Source organism: Eretmochelys imbricata, chromosome 2 (genome assembly GCF_965152235.1).
Source record: "Eretmochelys imbricata isolate rEreImb1 chromosome 2, rEreImb1.hap1, whole genome shotgun sequence".
In the NCBI taxonomy this organism is placed as follows: domain Eukaryota; kingdom Metazoa; phylum Chordata; order Testudines; family Cheloniidae; genus Eretmochelys; species Eretmochelys imbricata.
In genome coordinates this window covers 265,304,271-265,327,123 of record NC_135573.1, presented here as the reverse complement: position 1 = coordinate 265,327,123, position 22,853 = coordinate 265,304,271, and the positions used below count along the sequence as shown (strand labels likewise).

The following is a 22,853-nucleotide window of genomic DNA, read 5'->3' as shown; positions in this document are numbered from 1 at the left end:
CACACGGAGGAGGCAGCGTATAAAAGGGCTTTCCCCGGGAGGGACAGGGTTGCCGACCCAGCTCTCACTGAATCCCACAGCGCACAGGATGGAGACCTGCCTGAAAGTCCTGCTGATTGTCGGGGTGGTCACAGCAGCCCCCGCGCCATCATCATCCCCTCTGCCAACCCACAAGGATGCGGTTTTAGCTGCAGTTCAGCTCTACAACCAAGAGCCAGATATAACACTGGCCTATCGGCTCCTGGAAGCTGAGCCGCAGCCAGACTGGGTGAGTGATCTGGGGAATCACTTTTTGGCCTATTAGATGATGCTTAAACTCATAGGGCGAGTCAATGGGAATCGCAGCCCTGTAATGCTAGGCTCCTGTACCTACACTTTGGTATTTGCACCCTTACTGTTATTATCCAGGGCTGATTTCTGGCTGTGCCAAGAAAGACAGTTTCTGCTCACAATCCAAGTAGGCAGTGGTTAGGGGAAGGGGAACGACAGGGAATTTATAGACCAGCCAACTCGAGTCACTGAAAGCAGCATGGCCAAAATTGGTTATAAAGAGGGAGTGAAATATGTGCAGGGATGGGTAGCAGCCAGACAGCTATTTCCATGTATTATCACACAGCAGCTTCCTGGTCTCACTGCAGAGGAAGGGCCTGAGAGCAGCAGTTCGTTCAGATTCAGCAGGCAGAGCACGTTTTCCATTTGAATTATACTCTGAGAAACTCGGGGCAGGGACCGTCTTACTCTGTGTTTGTACAGCGCCTGGCACAAAGGCGGTGGCCAGCCATAAGTGTTCAAAGAGAATGCGTCCGCCCTGAAAAAATCATGCAATTGGCTTAAAAATCACGATTTAATAGAGATACCAGTGCAGTTCTAGTGGGGTTGTTTTTTTTTTTTTTTTTGCTGTCTGGGTTCTGTAACTTTACAAATAAATACTGATTATTGGTCATTAAAAGATATGGCTCTTAGAAAGCTTAAAAAACTTTAGGAAAAGACCATTTGAATTCAGTGCCCTCCCTGGGTCTCCTTGCGAAGAGAATTCAAATTTAGTAATATGGAGAAGACAGATTTAATGTAAAGACATTTGTTAATCCCTTATTGTCATTATTTATTAAGTGGTAACAAAGCACTGGGCACTATTCTTCCCAGAGGGACCTAATTGATATATTTATATCCCAGCAGCATCTAGAGGTTCAAGCGAAGACCACAGCTCCATTGTGCTAGGTGCTGTACAAATACATAGTAAGATACAGTTCCTGCCTAGAAGAACTTTACAATCCAAACAGATAAGACAAAGGGTCGGAGAAAGGACATATTATTATCCTCATTTTAGAGGGGGAAACTGAGGCACAGAGCAATACCTTGCAATCAAAATAAGCATACACTATCCTATGTTCTAATGTATGTAATTTTTCATTAATGCCCTGTTCACTGACACCTATGTTGACCGCAAAAGTTGTCAGAGTTACCATTTATCTTCAGTACAAGTTTGTATTCGTTTTAAAATGCTGCCCTTGCTCTGAAAAGTGGGAGTGCCTAAAATGGCATCCCCTTGTTCAGCACAGTGGCTCCCTCTGCGTTTTCACAGTCAGAACTGTCGGCTATGGGCCAAGAGTTTTGTAAGTAACAAGTGATTTCAGGTGCCCAACTTGAAACACCTCAGAAGGGTCTGATTTCCAGAACGTTCTCAGCACCCGCACTCTGAGAGTCAGACCCCTTCAAATAAGGCACCCAATTGTGAGGCACACAAACTCACCAGCCATGTTCTAAAATCGTGGCCCATGGCTAACAGAAATGCTCACTCCTTTGTACTCCAGCTGGGTCTGCAGAGCGGGAGCTGGATTTTGTTCCTTCTCATACATTATCAACAGCACCTTGTTTCTTGGGCTCCCGTGATGAGGCATGAAAAGCAAAAGCAAGGCTTGAGCAAACATTCAATTGGCAAGACTGACAGTTAGGGAAATAACCATATTTTTAATGAAAGGCTTGATCCCGTGAGCTACTGAGCACCCTCTGCTCGCAGTGAGGTCAGTGGAAGTTGAGGGTGCTCAGCACCACACAGGAGTGCTCAGAGTGTTTCATGATCAAGCCCAAAAGGAGGACACTGGGGGTCCGATTCTGCAAACACTTGCACACACAAGTAACTCCTGCAAGACAGGAATCTACATATAGAAATTACAGTGAGGCAATAAGACCTGGAATACCAGGAGTTCACTTGAACAATGTCATTTCAGACCAGAATCGCACTTTCAGCAATTAAAACACATGCAGAAACATTCAGTGACTGGATTTTCTAAGAGAAGGGCAGGGAACAGGAGAGGAAAGGGGGAGGGATAAAGAGAATTGCAAGATACTAATTATTTGTTCATGCTGTAGAAACATGGGCCAGACCCTCATCTGATGCAAATCAGCTCCATTTAAGACAAAGGAGCTTACATCAGAGTTAGGCCGCAGCATATGAAGTTACATTCCTGGATTTAGAGTAACAGCCGTGTTAGCCTGTATTCGCAAAAAGAAAAGGAGTACTTGTGGCACCTTAGAGACTAACCAATTTATTTGAGCATAAGCTTTCGTGAGCTACAGCTTAAGCTTATGCTCAAATAAATTGGTTAGTCTCTAAGGTGCCAGAAGCATTCCTGGATTTATATTTGAACAGCATTTGAAAAATTCAAGGCCCTAGACTACTGCTGAGAACGATTATTAATAACTGTTTAGTTCAGTAGAATAGAACAAGTCAATATTTACATTCTCTTTAGGGCAAGGGCCTTGTGTGTGTGTGTGTGTGTGTGTGTGTGAACAGCGCCCAGCACAATGTGGATCTAATGCCAATCTGGGTTTCTGGGCAATACTGTAACATAAAAGAAAAATATTTACAAGGCCAAAGTTCCTTGTTGCTCACTGTGAATGTTAATTTTCCTTATTCATTGAACTTCTTAGGACATGTCTTCTAAAACTATCCAAACGCTGAGATTTACTGTGAAAGAGACAGTGTGCCCGGTATCAGAGAAACGTGACATCAACCAGTGTGAATTCAAAGAAGACGGGGTAAGGATCACTCCCTGCATGGAGACCCCTCCCTCTGCTCTTCTATCTCACTGACCACACAGATGCTCAACAGCATCTCTCAGATCCCCAAGCCTCGTAGAAAATATATGCTTCAAGCAGAGACATAAAGGAAGGAAGGGTGCTACAGTACAGTGCCTCTTCCGCTGTATCCTATTACTGATCCTTCCATCAAGGTCACAGATGACATACATTCATTCATCCAACCCCTAATTATAGGACTACGTGGTTTTTAATCTCTGGTTTGCTGTTGTCAGCTGGGGCACCGTTCTACCGGGGAACCCTCACTGAAGTCCAAAGGTGAAGGGGATGCAGCTCGTGTCTAATATTATTCGTGGTACACTAGCACTTTGACATCCCTAATGAGATCAGGGCCCCATGGTGTCAGGTGCTGCACAGACACAGACAGTCCCTGCCCCAAACAGTTCACAATCTAAATAGACCAGACAGAGAGAGGCTGGCCGAGGGGGAGTGCTCTTATCCCCGTCTCACTGGTGGGTGATGCGACCCAAGGTCACACACCAGGACAGAGGCACAGTAGAGAATTCAACCCAGGTGTCCTGAATCTGTGCCCATCGCTGTAACTGCAAGACCCTGCTTCTAGTTCCATAAGCATGCTCTGCCTTAACAGCAATCCAGCCTCACTTGGCTCAACTGAGTATAGATTTTGACTCATTCTCTCCTTGTTTATATCTACATTTACCCATATGCCGTTCTCTGTGGGCCCCTCTCACTCATCACTCAAGGAATCCCACAGATTGCACAGTGACTGCTTGCAAAGTAAGGCGCTATTGAACATGAGCCAGGGTTACATAGATTGTGAGCTCCTTGGGGCAGGGATCATCCTTCTGGTCTGTGTTTTGTACTTTCCCTAGCACAATGGGGTCCTGATCCACTGTGATGCCCAAACCAGGCCCAAGGTCGAGCCTCCCAACCTCCTGCTGAACTTGTGATCAACCCACCCTGGGAAGCAGGTCTCCACATGCGAGTGGTCTGAGCGTTATCACTCCCTGACAGGCAGATGCTGAGGTCTCTTTTCTCTCCCTTGCAGCTGGTCAAAGACTGCTCTGGATTCTTCTCCACTGAAAAGGACCCCCCTTCCGTCATTATCAAATGTGAGGAGGCGTCTGAGGAGGTGGGTAACCGAGAGGGCCTCCTCTCTGCTCACGGCTGGACTGAGGCAGGGTTACGGGTTTCCCTCACTGAGATCCTGGCCAGGTATTTCGCACTGCACAAGTGTCCAGCTCATCTGCTGGCATTGAGTTGGCAAAGGCCTCCTGCCCCATGAGCCTGGAGGTGGATCCCTACAGTTGCCAGCAGAACCGCTGGGAGCAAATTCTAATCTCAATGGAATACATAAGAAACCTAAAGCTCCAGACGGTGCCTGGGAGCGGGGCAAGGGCAGGGCGGTCTGGGGAGGCTCCTCACCACCTGCCTTTGTCTGGCAGCAGCATTTACAAACGTTGAATGATGCAGACACTGAATGGCCCCTGGTCCCACACACCAGGCAAAGGCCCCAGCATGGCCCTTCCTTCTTACCCTAGAGCAGGGACCTGCCCAAGGTGGCTGTAAGGGTTCCAGACAGCAAAGCGGGAGGGGATAAGGGCTGCTTATAATCCTGCACCTTAAATGGCACGGCCCTAGCACACTGTCCCTCCAGCAGGCAAGCTCCTTCCCCTCCCTCAGAGCCACAGAGCAATGTCACCCTCTGTCCAGAGTCCAGCAGCAACACTCGCTCCTGAAGGCTACTCCTCTCTCCCACTAGCCACCTAGGCCCACAGTGACACTGGTTGGATGCTCTCTTTTGTTCTGGAGAGGCCATGTGCTCCAGGGGAGAGGGCACTGGACTGGGACTCAGGAGACCTGGGCTCTACTTCCTGCTCTGCTACTGACCAGCTGTGTGACCTCAGGCATGTCACACTCTCACCCCTCACCCTTTACCCCTCTGTCTATCTGGACTGTAATCCCCTTGGGGCAGAGACTGTCGCCCACTGTGCGTGTGTTACAGCAACTACCGCAGCCCTCCTCAAAGTTGGGGCCTCTAGTCACTGCTAATAACAAATGAAACACAAGAGAGAACAAAGTAACATTCCCTGAGCTGCAGGAGCCAGTTTCAGTCTGCGTGGAGATGCTAACCCTGACTTCTTTTCTCTCTAGCCTAATATCGTCACACGGGGCCGCTGGAAAAGATTCTGGAGAGGAGCTGGCAAATTTTTTCGTCAGCATGGTTTGAACATCCTTACTGCTACTCTCAAAATGATTGGCTAACAAGATCCAGAAATAGAGAAGATCCATCTGTGCCTCCATTTCTCCTACACTGGAAGCCCCACTGGTAGCCAGGCTTATTACAATCTGAACAACTTCAAAGCATCTGCTTCGACCTACCACTTATCCACTCTTTCAGTGCTGCTCACCAGGGCCCCTTTGCATAATAAATTGCCATTCTGCAAACCTATACTGTAGTCCTCTGCTTCCATATTGTGGGAGGAGATTAGAGACGTGAACCAGAGTGAGTCACCAGACTGTGCAACAGGCCAATGAAAGACCCGGAGTAAGAGTCACATGCCATCCTCCTTAAAGAGATCCATCCGCTGCCCAATTGCCACAGAGATCCAGACACTAAGGCCCAACTTGTTAAAAGTGACTAGCAATTTTGGGTGCCCAACACAGGATGTCCTCAAAGGGGCCTGGTTTTCAGAAAGTGCTGAGCAGCTGCCCTCTGAAAATGTGGCCCCTTCAAGATCTCTCTAAATTTGGAGACACCCAAAATCAATGGTCACTTTGGAAAATGTAGGACTCAGGGCATGTAATGCTTTAGAAACTGGGATTTTCATTCATCCACCACAAGATGGCAAAATATTGGCCTCAGGGGGCCCTAAGGGAATGGGTTGAAATAGCACACACAGGCCCCGGCTTCAGCCACCAAGGGTCTTAATTGGGTTAACGGCCATAGAGAAGGAATGCCTGGCCACGGTGCTGGCCGCTAAAAAGCTGCAGCCGTATCTCTTTGGGCAGCGCTTTACTGTGCATACTGACCATTCGCCCCTGACGTGGCTTCACCAAATAAAAGGGATTAATGCCAAGCTCCTGAGATGGAGCCTGCTCCTCCAGGGTTATGGCCCATGTGAAGGGGAGTGCCAATGTTATAGCCGATGCTTTACCATGAGGCGGGGGCCCTGAACTTCCCCAGGTGACTGGCTAAGTGACCCCACTCAGTTCAGACTCAAAGGGGTGGGGAAGAGATGTGATGAAGCAAGGGGGGTTCCTGTTGTTTTCAATGGTTTGCATGCAGAGGGGAGTGAGACTCAGTTTCCCTGGGTGTTTCTGGTTTAACAAGGTGGTGGTGGGAGAGGGAGTTTGTTGTTACAGAGGGCCAGCAAATGGCCTGGAGAATGGGTACCCCAGCGACTGGTGACCTGGTTACCGGGAGGCCCAGCTTGGGAGTCACAGCCGGTTCTGGCCAGTGGGAGGACAATGGACCGTGGAGAGAGGTCCCCAGTGACCTGACCAGCCGGTTCCAGCCAGAGGGGAAACAAAGGATGGATGAGAGGAGAGGTTGAGAGAAGAGGAGGCCCAGGCGGCCTGTTTACCTGGGACAGAAGACAAAGGACAGAGGTGGGACTTGGGGGACGGTGATATCGGATGCCCAGCTGGAAGGAGGGGGTTCTGGGCTCGGAGGAGAGAGCAGCCAGAGCCCACCTGGAGACCGGAGAGACCTAGATGTACTGTGCTGAAGGATGCTAGGCCTGAGGCCCTGAGAGTTTCCTATGCTGTGTTCAGATGTTCAATAAACCCTTCTGTTTTATGCTGGCTAAGAGTCACTCCGGTCTAGAGATCAGGGTTGCATTATTCCCTCTGGGTGTGGAGGCCCCGAGGTCCAGAGCGAGTGGACTCCCTGAGGGGGCCCACGGCAAGAGACAGGCGAGCTGAGAGCTCAGAGAGGTGCAGTTCCAGGAGGCGGAGGGGCCTATGGCTTAACCGCCGAGGGAGAGTGGACCCCTGAGAAGGGCTGTCACACTGAAGGGGGTTCCTCCCAGGGACCGTACAGAGCCGAGAGAGAGCATGAGTCCTTTGAGTCTGTGACAAGAGGCCAATATGGCTGTATCAGGTGCTCTCTAGAGACCTGAAAATCATAAAGTGGAATCATGGACAAATTGCTAAGGATGAGTAGAAAAGAACAACCCAAGTATGTAGGGAGAGAACCAGGAAGGCTAAGACACAAAATAAGTCACACCTAGCAAGGGACATACAAGGCAATAAGAAGAGGTTCTATAAACCCACTAGGAGCAAAGTAAGATGAAGGAAAGTGCAGGTCTGCTATTTAAGAGGGAAGGAGAGCTAATAATAGACAACACCAAAAAGACTGAGGATTTTGATGCTTATTTTACTTCGGTCTTCACTAAAAGTGTTGATTGTGACGAGATGCTTATCAAGAAGGGGGAAGGAACACAAGCCAGAATAGGGAAAACAGATTAAAGAATATTTAAATAAGTTAGATGTATTCAAGTTGTCAAGGACGGATGCCATTCACCCTAGGGTACTTAATAAACTATCTGAAGCAATCTTTGTACCAGTAGCAATTATCTTCCAGAACTCATGGAGGGTATGTGGGGTCCCAGAGGACTACAGAAGGGAAAACATGGTACCTCTCTTTAAAAAAAGGGAACAAAGGGAATTACAGACAGTCAGCCTAACTTCAATACCTGGAAAGTTACTCAAACAGACCATTAAACAATCCATGTGTAAGCGCCTAGAGTAGAACAGCATGATGAGTAGTAGACAAAATGGATTTGTCAAGAACTAATCATGCCAAATCAACTTAATTTCTTTTTTTGTCAGGCTATTGGCCAGCGTGTGAGGTGAAGCAGTAGATGTGCTATATCTTGATTTTAGTAAAGCTTTTGACACAGTCCCACATGACATTTCATAGAATCATAGAAGATTAGGGTTGAAAGAGACCTCAGGAGGTCGAGTCCAACCCCCTGCTCAAAGCAGGACCCCACCTAAATCATCCCAGCCAGGGCTTTGTCAAGCCAGGCCTTAAAAACCTCTAAGGATGGAGATTTCACCACCTCCCTGGGCAACCCATTCCAGTGCTTCACCCACTGCAACTTGAGACCATTGCTCCTTGTTCTGTCATCTGCCACCACTCAGAACAGCCGAGCTCCATCCTCTTTGGAACCCCCCTTCAGGTAGTTGAAAGCTGCTATCAAATCCCCCCTCACTCTTCTGCAGACTAAACAAGCCCAGTTCCCTCAGCCTCTCCTCATAAGTCATGTGCCCCAACCCCCTAATCATTTTCGTTGCCCTCTGCTGGACTCTTTCCAATTTGTCCACATCCTTTCTGGAGTGTAGACGCAATATTCCAGATGTGGCCTCACCAGTCCCAAATAGAGGGGAATAATCACGTCCCTCGATCTGCTGGCAATGCTCCTACTAATGCAGCCCACTATGCTGTTAGCCTTCTTGGCAACAAGGGCACACTGTTGACTCATATCTAGCTTCTCATCCACTGTAATCCCCAGGTCCTTTTCTGCAGAACTGCTGCTTAGCCAGTCGGTCCCCAGCCTGTAGAGGTGCATGGGATTCTTCCATCCTACGTGCAGGACTCTGCGCTTGTCTTTGTTGAACCTCATCAGATTTCTTTTGGACGAATCCTCCAATTTGTCTAGGTCACTCTGGACCCTATCCCTACCCTCCGGCATATCTACCTCTTCCCCCAGCTTAGTGTCATCTGCAAACTCGCTGAGGGTGCAATCCATCCCATCATCCAGATCATTAATAAAGATGTTGAACCGGCCCCAGGACTGACCCCTGGGACACTCCACTTGATACTGGCTGCCAACTAGACATCAAACCGTTGATCACTACCTGTTGAGCCTGACAATCTAGCCAGCTTTCTATCCACCTTATAATCCATTCATCCAATCCATACTTTTTTAACTTGCTGGCAAGAATACCGTGGGAGGCCGTATCAAAAGCTTTGCTAAAGTCATGATATATCACGTCAACTGCTTTCCCCATATCCACAGAGCCAGTTATCTCAGCATAGAAGGCAATCAGGTTGGTCAGGCATGACTTGCCCTTGGTGAATTCATGTTGAATGTTCCTGATCACCTTCCTCTCCTCCAAGTGCTTCAAAATGGTTTCCTTGAGGACCTGCTCCATGATTTTTCCAGTGACTGAGGTGAGGCTGACTGGTCTGTAGTTCCCCGGATTCTCCTTCTTCCCTTTTTTAAAGATGGGCACTATGTTTGCCTTTTTCCAGTTATCCAGGACCTCCCCTGATCACCACGAGTTTTGCATAAGCAAATGAGAGGAATGTGGTCTAGATGAAATACTAAAGGGTGGGTGCAACACTGGTTAAAAAAAACCTACTCAAAAAGTAGTTATGAATGTTCATAGTCAAACTGGGAGGGTGTATTCAATGGTATCCTCCAGTGATCTGTCCTGGGTCCATTACTATTCAATATTTTCATTAATGAGGTGGATAATGGAGTGGAGAGTATGCTTATAAAATCTGCAGAGGACACCAAGCTGAGAGGGGTTGCAAGCACTTTGCAGGACAGGATTAACATTCAAAATCACCTTGATCAATTGGAGAACTTTTCTGAGATCAACAAAATAATATTCAGTAAAGACAAGTGCAAAGTACAACACCAAGGAAGGAAAAATCAAATGCCCAAATACATAATGGACAATGACTGGCTAGGTGGTAATACTGCAGAAATGGATCTGGGGTTACAGGAGATCACAAACTGAATAGAGCCAATGACAGGATGTTCTTTTGAAAAAGGTTAATCTCATTCTGGGGTGTGTTAACAGGAGTGCCATATGTAAGACCCAGGAGATCATTGTTCCATTCTACTGGGCACGGGTGAGACCCCAGCTGGAGTGCCGTGTCTAGTTGTGGGGGCCACACTTTAAAAAATACATAACAAACTGGAGAGAGACCAGAGGAGAGCAACCAAAATGATAAAAGGTTTAGAAAACCTGACCTATGAGGAAAGGGGGGAAAAACGGGGCATGTTTAGGCTTGAGAAAAGAAGACTGAGGGGGACCCGATAACAGTCTTCAAATATGTGACGGGCTGTTATAAAGAGGGTGGGGATCCATGGTTCTCCATGGAGACTGAAGGTAGGACACGAAGCAATGGGCTTTATCCACAGCTAGGGAGAGTTAGGTTATTATTATTAGGAAATACTAATTATTAGGAAATACTTTCTAACTATAAGGATAGTTAAGATCTGGAATAGTTTCAGCATTAACTGCTCTTTTGATACCCTTCCACCTCCACCCTCATTCCTGGGCACCCACAATTTAAGCACACACTAAACATTCCAGGAAGCACCCACCAGTCTTATGGGGTCCCTACTGGGCCAAAGTCTTTCTAACACTTCCGCAAAGGTTGGGGCCCCCCTTGGACAGAATCATAGAATCATAGAATCATAGAATATCAGGGTTGGAAGGGACCCCTGAAGGTCATCTAGTCCAACCCCCTGCTCGAAGCAGGACCAATTCCCAGTTAAATCATCCCAGCCAGGGCTTTGTCAAGCCTGACCTTAAAAACTTCCAAGGAAGGAGATTCCACCACCTCCCTAGGCAACGCATTCCAGTGTTTCACCACCCTCTTAGTGAAAAAGTTTTTCCTAATATCCAATCTAAACCTCCCCCACTGCAACTTGAGACCATTACTCCTCGTTCTGTCATCTGCTACCATTGAGAACAGTCTAGATCCATCCTCTTTGGAACCCCCTTTCAGGTAGTTGAAAGCAGCTATCAAATCCCCCCTCATTCTTCTCTTATGCAGGCTAAACAATCCCAGCTCCCTCAGCCTCTCCTCATAAGTCATGTGTTCTAGACCCCTAATCATTTTTGTTGCCCTTCGCTGGACTCTCTCCAATTTATCCACATCCTTCTTGTAGTGTGGGGCCCAAAACTGGACACAGTACTCCAGATGAGGCCTCACCAATGTCGAATAGAGGGGGACGATCACGTCCCTCGATCTGCTCGCTATGCCCCTACTTATACATCCCAAAATGCCATTGGCCTTCTTGGCAACAAGGGCACACTGCTGACTCATATCCAGCTTCTCGTCCACTGTCACCCCTAGGTCCTTTTCCGCAGAACTGCTGCCTAGCCATTCGGTCCCTAGTCTGTAGCGGTGCATTGGATTCTTCTGTCCTAAGTGCAGGACCCTGCACTTATCCTTATTGAACCTCATCAGATTTCTTTTGGCCCAATCCTCCAATTTGTCTAGGTCCTTCTGTATCCTATCCCTCCCCTCCAGCGTATCTACCACACCTCCCAGTTTAGTATCGTCCGCAAATTTGCTGAGAGTGCAATCCACACCATCCTCCAGATCATTTATGAAGATATTGAACAAAACCGGCCCCAGGACCGACCCCTGGGGCACTCCACTTGACACCGGCTGCCAACTAGACATGGAGCCATTGATCACTACCCGTTGAGCCCGACAATCTAGCCAGCTTTCTACCCACCTTATAGTGCATTCATCCAGCCCATACTTCCTTAACTTGCTGACAAGAATACTGTGGGAGACCGTGTCAAAAGCTTTGCTAAAGTCAAGAAACAATACATCCACTGCTTTCCCTTCATCCACAGAACCAGTAATCTCATGATAAAAGGCGATTAGATTAGTCAGGCATGACCTTCCCTTGGTGAATCCATGCTGACTGTTCCTGATCACTTTCCTCTCATGCAAGTACTTCAGGATTGATTCTTTGAGGACCTGCTCCATGATTTTTCCAGGGACTGAGGTGAGGCTGACTGGCCTGTAGTTCCTAGGATCCTCCTTCTTCCCTTTTTTAAAGATTGGCACTACATTAGCCTTTTTCCAGTCATCCGGGACTTCCCCGGTTCGCCATGAGTTTTCAAAGATAATGGCCAATGGCTCTGCAATCACAGCCGCCAATTCCTTCAGTACTCTCGGATGCAACTCGTCCGGCCCCATGGACTTGTGCATGTCCAGCTTTTCTAAATAGTCCCTAACCACCTCTATCTCCACAGAGGGCTGGCCATCTCTTCCCCATTTTGTGATGCCCAGCGCAGCAGTCTGGGAGCTGACCTTGTTAGTGAAAACAGAGGCAAAAAAAGCATTGAGTACATTAGCTTTTTCCACATCCTCTGTCACTAGAAGATCCTGTCAGATTGCTGGATCAGAATCCATGTCAGTTTAAACGCAGCCTTTTATACCAAAAGCCCGTTCTCTGATTGTCTCTGGAAACCCCAGTTTTGAACCAATATATTGAAATCTCTCCAGAGGCAGATCCCTTTCTAGAATGGTTCAGTTTTAGTGACTCGCCTTAATCACCCCCTCCCCTGATGTTTGTAGTTCCGGGAGGAGGTCTGGTACCCCTCCCCCAGGGAGTAGGACACAAACACTGAAGCCATTCCTAGGTTTAATGCATTGGTCCCCAAAGATCCTGCAGGGGGTTGCAGTAGCTGTCACACCCAGTTCTTCTCCCTCAGCTGCTTGTCTGCTGCCAAGGAGTGAATGTGATGGCTGCCGTAGCCAAAGTGACCCACCAACAGGATCATGCCACCTCTCCCCATCCAGTGCTGGGAAGGGCCATCATGTCACCCCACTAGGACACCCCCGATTGTTACTCTGACCTTGGGGGATCTATTGTTTGTGCACTTGGGTTTTCCCAAAAGCTGTTGCTTCCTTTTGCAGGAAATACCTGTTGGCAAATATGCCAGGAGTAGCAGATATGGGAACTCAAATCAGCTGAGATCATGGGGATAGGCTGCACACCCCACATTCACAAGAGTGTACGGCTTTCAGTGTCCAGAGGGCAATAGTCCTTGTGGCTCTCTGTCAGGGAAACCCACCATCAGGGAGATATCTCACTGTACCCACTGTGCTAGGGATCCTTTTGGTACAAATGTACCTGCATCTCTGGGCACCCAGGTTATAATCAATGGGAACTTCACCAGATGGTAAAAGGCATAACTCCATTAAATTCTATAGATCAAGAGGCACTGTTACCAGCAAGGAATTTATCCCATAGGTAGGGTATGATTTTCTCCATTGTGTGTCATGGCATGTCTGCCTTAGGAGACTGCGTACAGAGAGAGAGAGAGAGTGTGGGTGTGTGGTGGAGGACAGACTGACAACTTTGTGCACACATTTTAGACTGCTAGACACACTTCTGGGCAACACTCGCTTGTCATTATATGACTAAACTCCTCATTGAGTTTGACATATGAGAGGCACTGGTAAAGCCCAGGGACCGAGTGGATTTGGAATTTTCATACAATATCATCTGATAGACTGATGCTTGGTCCAAATGACAGGAGCTGCAGAGAAGAAGGTTCTCATGCTAACAATGATGCCATTGTAAGGAAAGGCAGAGATAAGGGAGCTTCCAAGCTTTCACTGAGAAAGGAATTTGGAACCACATCAACTATGTAACTGAACCGTTGCTGCCGACCTTCATAGTTTTCATACAGTCATAGTTGTTAAGTCCACCAGAGACCATTGTGGGCGTCTAGTCTGACCTGCTGTGGAACACAGGACAGGCCAAAGAACCTCAGCTAATCATTTCTGCCTCAAGCCCATAACTTCCATTTGAGCGAGAGCCTCTCTTTTAGAAAGAGATCCCGTCCTGACTGAAAGCCGGCAAGTGATGGAGAATCCAGAACATCCCGAGGTAAATTGTTCCCGTGGCCAATTATCTTCACTATTATAAAATGCACCATATTTCTACTCTGAACAGTACAAGTGCTCCCACTTTTAAGCCCCAAATCCGCAGTTATTCTAAAGGACAGAACCCTGTGCCCCCATGGACCCCAATGAAGACGCAATGGGGTGCCACACGGGTGCCAGGGTCTGTCTGTCTGCACAATACTGGGGAATTGGGGTTTTACTTAGCACAGCAAGAAATGGACTAGAAACCCTATTCCAGTGGGCAAACTGCTGGGGGTGTTACCCAACTAACTTCTATTTCCTGCATTTGCAAAAGAAATACCATAGTATTTGGGAAGCAAACCGGCAACTGCCATAACGTTACGGTGCTGTGTAGGTGAGGGTGAGAGACCCACTCTGAATAGCCTCTGTCCTCAGCTCTTTCAGGTTGTAGTACTTTGCTCTAATAGCAGAATGTATATTACATTTTACGTATTCGGACATTGTCTAATTAACCCTCCCAACACTCCTGAGACCCGGGTCTAGAGAAATATTATAATCTCCATTTCAGGGAGTTCCAGGCACAGAAATGCCATTTATCTTTGTCTCCTCTAACGAAAGCATACCCCGAGAAAGGAAAGGCGCTTTAGTTCTCTGTAAGGTAAATCACAGACTGTCCAACACAAGAGGACACAACACACATGTGTAAAGTCACTATGGGTGTGTACTATGCTGAGATATCTGTATTGTGTGTGTGATGGACAAAGGGTATATGAAAACTCTGAAGAGCCATTTCTAGGGGAAAATTCATAGCAAAATTGCTTATTATCAGTGATTTGCATCACAGCAGCCCCCATTCAGTGCCGGTATCAGAGTCCCATTGCGCCAAGCACTGTCCCCAGGAATGAAGCCTGGAGTTGGCTGGTAGCCACCATTGATGAGGGCAGTCTTTAAGGCCAGCCTGCACTGGGATGGCCCCACGGTCCTCTTTAAACCAATCTGTCTTAAAAGCACTTCATGCAAACTAGGGGTGTCTCATTAGCTGAAGGCTTCAGGAGGACACACAAAACTCTATGGAAACAATTTTCCTGAAATCTGAGGCTTCGATCTCTGTGCTCCGGATCCCCCAAACTCTGGAAACAGAGTTCAAGGCCTGTAGGGGCAGCTCCTTCGCTCTTCCACGGAAGAGAGCTAGGGAGTTCTGGAGGAACCTGCTGCATGGCATGGTTGTGGGGACCGTATGAGCAGTGAGGATTGTGTTGGAATCAATACTGGCTGGCCCTGGAGGGAGGGGCTGGATTCCAGGATCTGGGGAGTGGGGACACAGGAATGAGGTGCTGGCTGGCTATGAAGGAGGCAGCTTCCCTCCAGATCTGGGGGACTGGGCATACAGGGAAGATATGCCAGTGAGGTCTGGAGAAAGAGCTGCTTGAGGGACCTGGACAGCCAGGAGGGATAAATGCTGGTCAGTTTCCCAAGGGCAGGTTGTGCTGCAGACAGAAGAGCCTGTGCTCCGTGGTCGGAGGATTTCACTGCAGTGCAGACACGCTGGTAACACAGGGCAAACCAAGAAGAACCCCGCACATTTCAGTTAAGCAGGAGTGTTGGGATAAGCAGGGTGCAGTGATCAGGTTTGTGCCGGAGAGCTGCAAGGAGAAAGCAGGGAGACATCTGACAGATACAAAAGCAACATCTTGTTACAGATGCACCCTCAAGAAGGAGACTGCAAATGTTTGCAGGCCCCTGGCTGAGCAGTGCTAAACCTTCCAACAGAGCTGCAGTGGGACTCTCAGAGCAACCACTATTCAATAGAGTGCCCGGAGATAAAGACTAGGAGCTGAATTCTTCACCGCCATGCACCTCAGTCTTCTTATTCATAGGACACTAGCACCTACAGACACCAATCAAGGTCTATTATGCTAAGCGCTGTACACAGACACAACAGGAGAGTCCTTGCCTTTATGAGTGTTCAATCTAAACAGGCAATACGGAGGAAGAGTGGGAGAAAGTAAGGATCGCTATTCACAGATGGGGAACTGAGCCTCAGACAGATAAAGTGACTTGCTGGAAGTCACACATGGAGTTGACAGGGTTTGCAAAATAATGGCCAAATTCAGTCATCAGAATCCAAACTGTGACCAAGTACAACTCTGCATCAAGCTGTACCCCGGGGGGCACATGCAAGAGGCACTGCCTAGGCTGAGAGGGAAATTTTAGGTGGACAAAATATGATTTTGTGATTATGGTTTTACAATAATTATAATAAGTAAATTAAATGTTATCATGACACAAGGATCAGATGAGCTAATAGGGGAGTGTTATAAGACACTTCAAGAACTTCTAGCAACTGACTGATAGAGAAATAAGTGGTACGAGCGCACTGCCGCCCAACCCCACGTGACGCAGCACCAGCTTTAATTCACACACCGCACAGGGAGGGATGGAATTGTCAGTTACAAACCCCGACCGTCCTGCCTGGATTACCAAACTGTAGCTAAACGGTCAGCCAGAATGTGCAGGAAATGAGCTGAAGAAAGAATCCTGAGACTTCCTGTTCTTATCCCGCAGCAGAATCCTGATAAAGGGGACTTCTCAGCCAGGAATACCATCCACACTGTTGACAGTATTTTATGTAGGAGGGAAAGTATTGTGAGAGCCCCACTCAGAGGACACAGAGAATGTGCTCGAATCACACAGAAGAGATCTGATAGTTTGATGGTGCTTGACAGAACTGCAGGACCAGTGGATGAAGAGGAAGTGGCAGATAGGATATAACTGGCTTTTAGTAACACATTTGAGACAGTCTCTCATGAAATCAGACTCTCAAAATTAATTCAACTTTTCTTGGGTAGGGACACAGCCACGTACACTGAAAATTGGCCAACTGTAAATACAGGATAATGAAAAAAGGATAGCAGCCTACAAAGGACTTAACCCCGTGAGAGGGGGATACATTTGGAAAGGGGGTTAGGGTTATGACTAGGAGCAATGGGATAACATTAAGAAGGGACGAGTTAGACTGACTCACAGGAAGACTTCATAATAGAAGGTTTCAGAGTAGCAGCCGTGTTAGTCTGTATTTGCAAAAAGAAAAGGAGTACTTGTGGCACCTTAGAGACTAACCAATTTATTTGATTGGTTAGTCTCTAAGGTGCCACAAGTACTCCTTTTCTTTTCATGATAGAAAAATCTCTCAGGCTTTGGAACAGGGTCCTCCTATTGGACACAGGGGAGCCCCATTGCTAGGGATACAAAAGAGCAGGTTGGCCTGTCAGGAGCAGTCCGATGTGTGGTTATCCATTGTTAATGCACTGTACAGTCCCCTTGGATTTAGTGGTGGCACCATCAAAACCAATGACCTGGGCCTACTGACTGGCTCTAGGGGAATGCTTGTTGTGTGATTTCTGGACTGAGAGCTGTTGGGTAAAGCTCTGGTTGTCTGGACTTTAGGGGACAGGTCTTCTATTCATGTAAATCAGCGTAGATCCATGAAAGCCGATGGAGCTATGGCAACTATACCAGACGAGGATCTGGCCCAACAGAATTAAGACACGTAGCTCAGCCCTTCCCAATACAGGGGGCCCTGGATACCCTCTACCCACTACCATGGGTTGTTTTGCAATTGGTGCACACGATTTCAGCAATTTATTTGAAAAAATCCTCCTTTTCCTCTTACCGACCTCCCCTCTGTGCCTGCTCCAGCAGGGTGGCCAATAGAAACGTCCTGCAGATGGATGGGGAAAAGTCACCTGTTAAGGGAGGACCAAAGCAGGCAGCCAATAAGGCACTAGCCCATACAGAGGAGGCAGCGTATAAAAGGGCTTCCCCCAGGGGTGATTGGGCTGCCCACCCAGCACTCACTGAATCCCACAGGGCACAGGATGGAGACCTGCCTGAAAGTCCTGCTGATTGTCGGAGTGGTCACAGCAGCCCCCGCGCCATCATCATCCCCTCTGCCAACCCACGAGGATGCGGTTTTAGCTGCCGTTCAGCTCTACAACGAAGAGCCAGATATAACACTGGCCTACCGGCTCCTGGAAGCTGAGCCGCAGCCAGACTGGGTGAGTGACCTGGGGAATCGCTTTGTGGCCTGTGTAAATTTGATGCCACTTGAGCTCATAGAGCAGGTCAATAGGAAATCGCTGGCCTCTGATGCTAGACTCCTGTACCTACAGTCTGGTATTTGCACCCTTACTGTTATTATCCAGGGCTGATTTCTGGTGGTGCTGGCTATGGGCTAGGTACCCTCCAGGCACTTATGAAAACAGTTTCTGCTCACAATCCAAGTAGGCAGTGGTTAGGGGAAGGGGAAGGACAGGGAATTTATAAACCAGCCAACTTGAGTCACTGAAAGCAGCATGGCCAAAATTGGTTATAAAGAGGGAGTGAAATATGTGCAGGGACGGGTAGCAGCCAGACAGCTATTTCCCTGTATTACCACACAGCAGCTTCCTGGTGCTGCTGCAGAGGAAGGGCCTGAGAGCAGCAGTTCATTCAGATTCAGCAGGCAGAGCCTGTTTTCCATTTGAATTATACTCTGAGCAACTCGGTGCAGGGATCGTCTTACTCTGTGTTTGTACAGCACCTGGCACAAAGGCGGTGGCCAGCATAAGTGTTCAAAGAGAATGAGTCCGCCCTGAAAAAATCATGCAGTTGGCTCACAATTCTTGAGTGTTCTTAAAGTAATACACTTGTTTTGTTTTGTTCTGTTTGTCTGGGTTCTGAGCCTTTACAAATAAATACTGATTATTGGTGATTAAAGGCATGGAGTTCGGAAGGTTTAAAAAGGTTTAAGAGGAAAAATTATTTGAATTAAATGCCTCCCTGGGTCTCCTTGCGAAGAGAATTCATATTAAGTAGTATGTAGAAGACAGATTTAATGTAAAGACATTTGATAATCCCTTATTGTCATTATTTATTAAGTGGCAACAAAGCGCTGGGCACTATTCTTCCTGGAGGGACCGAATTGATATATTATTTATATCCCAGCAGCATCTACAGGTTCCAGCCAAGACCATGGCCCCATTGTGCTAGGTGCTGTACAAATACATACTGTCAGCCCTGGCGGATTGGGCTCATGCAGAAGGGCCGTGCACACCCGGGCGGTGGTGGGAGGGGATAAAGGGAACAGATGGAGTCCTGCCACTCTGGGGCTGACAGCCAGAGGCCCCGCCTCCCCGGGACAGTCACGGCCTGAATGCCGCTGCCCCGAGTCAGTCACTGCCAGAATCCTGCCACCCAGGCTCTCCCTCCCATCCCCCCAATCCCTCACCAGGAGACAGCCCAGGCTTGGGTTCTTTTCCCCATCCCGCAATCACTCACCCGGAGGCAATGGCAGGGCTCCCGTTGTCAGCACTGGGCAGTGGGGACCTGGCTGTCAGCCCTGGGGTTACAGCAGCAGTGCAGAAGTAAGAGTGGCAACGGGACACTAAGTGTGCTGTGAAAAGTGATATTTCACATTGCCACCCCACCCTTATTCTGCACTGCTGCTGGTGGGGCGCTGCCTACAGAGCTGGACGCCCACCCCGCAGCCGCTGCTCTCTGATCCCCTGGGAAGCAGTCTATGTATTTGAGTGGTGGGAGAGTGGGGAGGGATAAATGACTATAGATACAAAGAAGGGGGGTGTGATCAAATAAATCTGAGAACCACTGGACTAGAACAAGTCAATACTTACATTGTGCTTAGACTGGAATCTTTTTGCATAAGGGCCTCATCTGTGTATGTGTTTGAACAGCTCCTAGCACAATGCGGATCTGATGTCAGTCTAGGCCTCTGGGCGATACTGTAATAGAATAGAAAATAATTACAAGGCCAAAGTGGAGCCTGGTGCCTTGTTGCTCACAGTGAATGTTTATTTTGTTCTTTCATTGAATTTCTTCTTAGGACGTGTCTTCAAAAACTATCCAACCGCTGACATTCACTGTTCAAGAGACAGTGTGTCCAGTAAAAGAGAAACGCGACATCAGCCAGTGTGAATTCAAAGAAGATGGGGTAAGGATCACTTGCTGCATGGAGACACCTCCCTGTGTACCTTAAGTTGACCAATAGCATCTGTCAGGTCCCGAAGCTTCACAGAAAACGTGTGTTTCCAGCAGAGACATGAAGGAATGGGGCCATGGGACAGTGCCTTTTCCACAGTAGCCTCCTTACCAATCCTTACATCAATGTCACAAACAACATCCATCCATTCATCCATCCCCTAATTATAGGACTGGATGGTTTTTAATCTCCAGTTTGCTGTTGTCAGCTGGGGCACCGTTCTACCAGGGAACCCTCACTGAAGTCAAACAGAGAAGGGGATGCAGTTCGTGTAAAATATTATTGGTGGTACACTGATGTTCCTAATGAGATCAGGGCTGCATGGTGCCACGTGCTGCATAAACTCAGACAGTCCCTGCTCCGCCCCAAAGAGTTCACAATCTAAATAGACCAGACAGAGACAGGCTGGCCGAGAGGGAGTGCTCTTATGCCCGTCTCACTGGTGGGTGATGTGACTCACTCAGGGTGACACACCAGGACAGTGGCAGAGTGGGGAATTCCACCCAGGTCTCCTGAATGGCAGCCCAGTGCTTTAACTGCACGTCCACTCTTCCAGTTCTATAGGTATGCTCTGCCCTAACAGAAATCCTGCTTCACTTGGCTCAACTGAGTACAGATTTTGGCTCATTCTCTCCTTGTCTATGTCTACATTTACCCATATGCTGTTCTCTGTGGGCCCCTCTCACTCTTCTGGAGTACACAAGGAATCGCAAAGTGACTGCTCGCAAAGTAAGGAACTATTGAACATGAGCAAAGGCTACTTAGATTGAAAGCTCCTCAGGGCAGGGATCATCTTTCTGGTCTGTGTTTGTACAGTTCCTCTCGCAATGGGGTCCTGATCCAGGGTGATGTCCAAACCAGGCCGAAGACTGAGCCTCCCAACGTCCTCTTTAACTTGTGACCAAACCACCCTGAGAAGCAGGTCTCCACATGCAAGAGGCCTGAGCGTTAGCGCTCCCTGACAGTAAGATGCTGAGGTCTCTTTTCTCTCCCTTACAGCTGGTCAAAGACTGCTCTGGATTCTTCTCCACTGAACAGGACCCCGCTTCCGTCATTATCAAATGCGAGGAGGCATCTGAGGAGGTGAGTGGCCGAGACAGCCTCCTCTCTGCTCACAGCTGGGCTGAGGCAGGGTTAAGGGTTTCCCTCACTGAGATCCTGGCCAGGTATTTCACACTGCACAAGTGTTCCCAGAACAAGTGTCCAGCTCCACCTGCTGGCAGTGAGCTGGCAAAGGCCTCCTGCCCCACAGGCCTGGAGATGGAACCCTACAGCCGCCAGCAGAACCGCAGGGAGCAAATTCTGATCTCACTGGGATACATAAGAAACCTAAAGCTCCAGACGGTGCCTGGGAGCGGGGCAAGGGCAGGGGGCTCTGGGGAGGATCCTCACCACCTGCCTTTGTCTGGCAGTGACATTTACATACGTTGTATGATGCAGACACTGAATGGCCCCTGGTCCCACACACCAGACAAAAGGCCCCAGGCATGGCCCTTTCTTCTTGCTCTACAGCAGGGACCTACCCAAAGTGGGCGTAAGGGTTACAGACAGTAAAGGGCGAGGGGATAAGGGCTGAGTCTATAATCCTGTGCCTTCAATGGCACGGCCCTAGCACACTGTCCCCGCAGCAGGCAAGCTCCTGCCCCTCCCTCAGAGCCACAGAGCGATGTCACCCCCTGTCCAGAGTCCAACGGGAACACTCCTGAAGGCTACTCCTCTCCCCCACTAGCCACCTAGGCCCACAGTGACACTGGTTGGATGCTCTCTTTTGTTCTGGAGAGGCCATGTGCTCCAGGGGAGAGGGCACTGGACTGGGACTCAGGAGACCTGGGCTCTACTTCCTGCTCTGCTACTGACCAGCTGTGTGACCTCAGGCATGTCACACTCTCACCCCTCACCCTTTACCCCTCTGTCTATCTGGACTGTAATCCCCTTGGGGCAGAGACTGTCGCCCACTGTGCGTGTGTTACAGCAACTACCGCAGCCCTCCTCAAAGTTGGGGCCTCTAGTCACTGCTAATAACAAATGAAACACAAGAGGGAACAAAGTAACATTCCCTGAGCTGCAGGAGCCAGTTTCAATTTTGTGTGGAGATGCTAACCCTGACTTCTTTTCTCTCTAGCCTAATATCGTCACACGGGGCCGCTGGAGTAGATTCAGGAAAAGAGCTGGCAGGTTTCTTCGTAGACATAAAGGGAAAATCATTCGTGCCGGTATAGGTATCGCCCTTGGCTAAGAAGATCCAGAAAGAGAGGAGATATAAGCGAGCTGATGCTGCCAGACCCAGCTGTGGCTCCATTTCCCCTCCACTGGAAGCACCATCGGAAGCCAGGCTCATAACAATCTCAACAGCTTCAGAGTATCTGCTTCTATCCGCCGCTTAGCAGCCGTTGCAGGGCTGCTCACCAGGGCTCCTGTGCGTAATAAATTGCCATTCTGCAAACCTAAACTGTTGTCCTCTGGTTCATGTCCCTTATCTCCTCCCACAATATGGAAGCAGAGTGAGTCACCTGACTTTGCTACTGGCCAATGAAAACCCCCCAACAAGGAGTCACACACCATCCTCATTAAAGAGACCCAACCCCTGCCCTATTGCAGCAGAGATCCAGACACTAAGGCCCAACTTGTTAAAAGTGACTAGCAACTATGGGTGCCCAACACGGGATGGCCTCAAAGGGGCCTGGTTTTCAGAAAGTGCTGAGCAGCTGCCCTCCAAAAATGTGGCCCCTTCAAAGTCTCTCTAAGGTTTGAGACACCCAAAATCAATTGTCACTTTGGAAAATTTAGCACTCAGGGCATGCAATGCTTTAGCCTCCTTGATTTACTGCAGGTTCCATCTAGAAAGTGGGTAACGCCCTTTGCCCTCTTGGTTCTATGAGACAGGTAGCCCATAACACCCAAAGAAATCACTCCCTGACGGTTTAGTACACTCCAAGAAGGAGGGACTGACAATGTCCTGTGTTAAAGGGTTGATGGTGCTCAGGTCCCTTTGCAGCCCCTCTGCCATGGGGTGAATTTTCCCCGAAAGAACACAATGGGGCTGCCCCAAGGTTTCTCCCAACCAGGCACACCCATAGAGTTCAGGCTCCTTGCACAGCTTTCAGC

At 48.5% G+C, this 22,853-nt stretch overlaps 1 protein-coding gene across 1 annotated transcript; it reads left to right on the top strand.

Annotated features, from left to right (window-relative positions):
* LOC144260799 (uncharacterized) lies at positions 1 to 22,129 on the top strand. Its single transcript, XM_077809543.1, has 8 exons — positions 1 to 268; positions 2,932 to 3,039; positions 4,109 to 4,196; positions 13,847 to 13,857; positions 17,563 to 17,769; positions 19,593 to 19,700; positions 20,748 to 20,831; positions 21,871 to 22,129. The coding sequence occupies exons 1-8, from the start codon at positions 89 to 91 to the stop codon at positions 21,982 to 21,984; spliced, it is 900 nt and encodes a 299-aa protein (XP_077665669.1). The 5' UTR covers positions 1 to 88; the 3' UTR covers positions 21,985 to 22,129.
* The last annotated feature ends 724 nt before the right edge of the window (positions 22,130 to 22,853 follow it).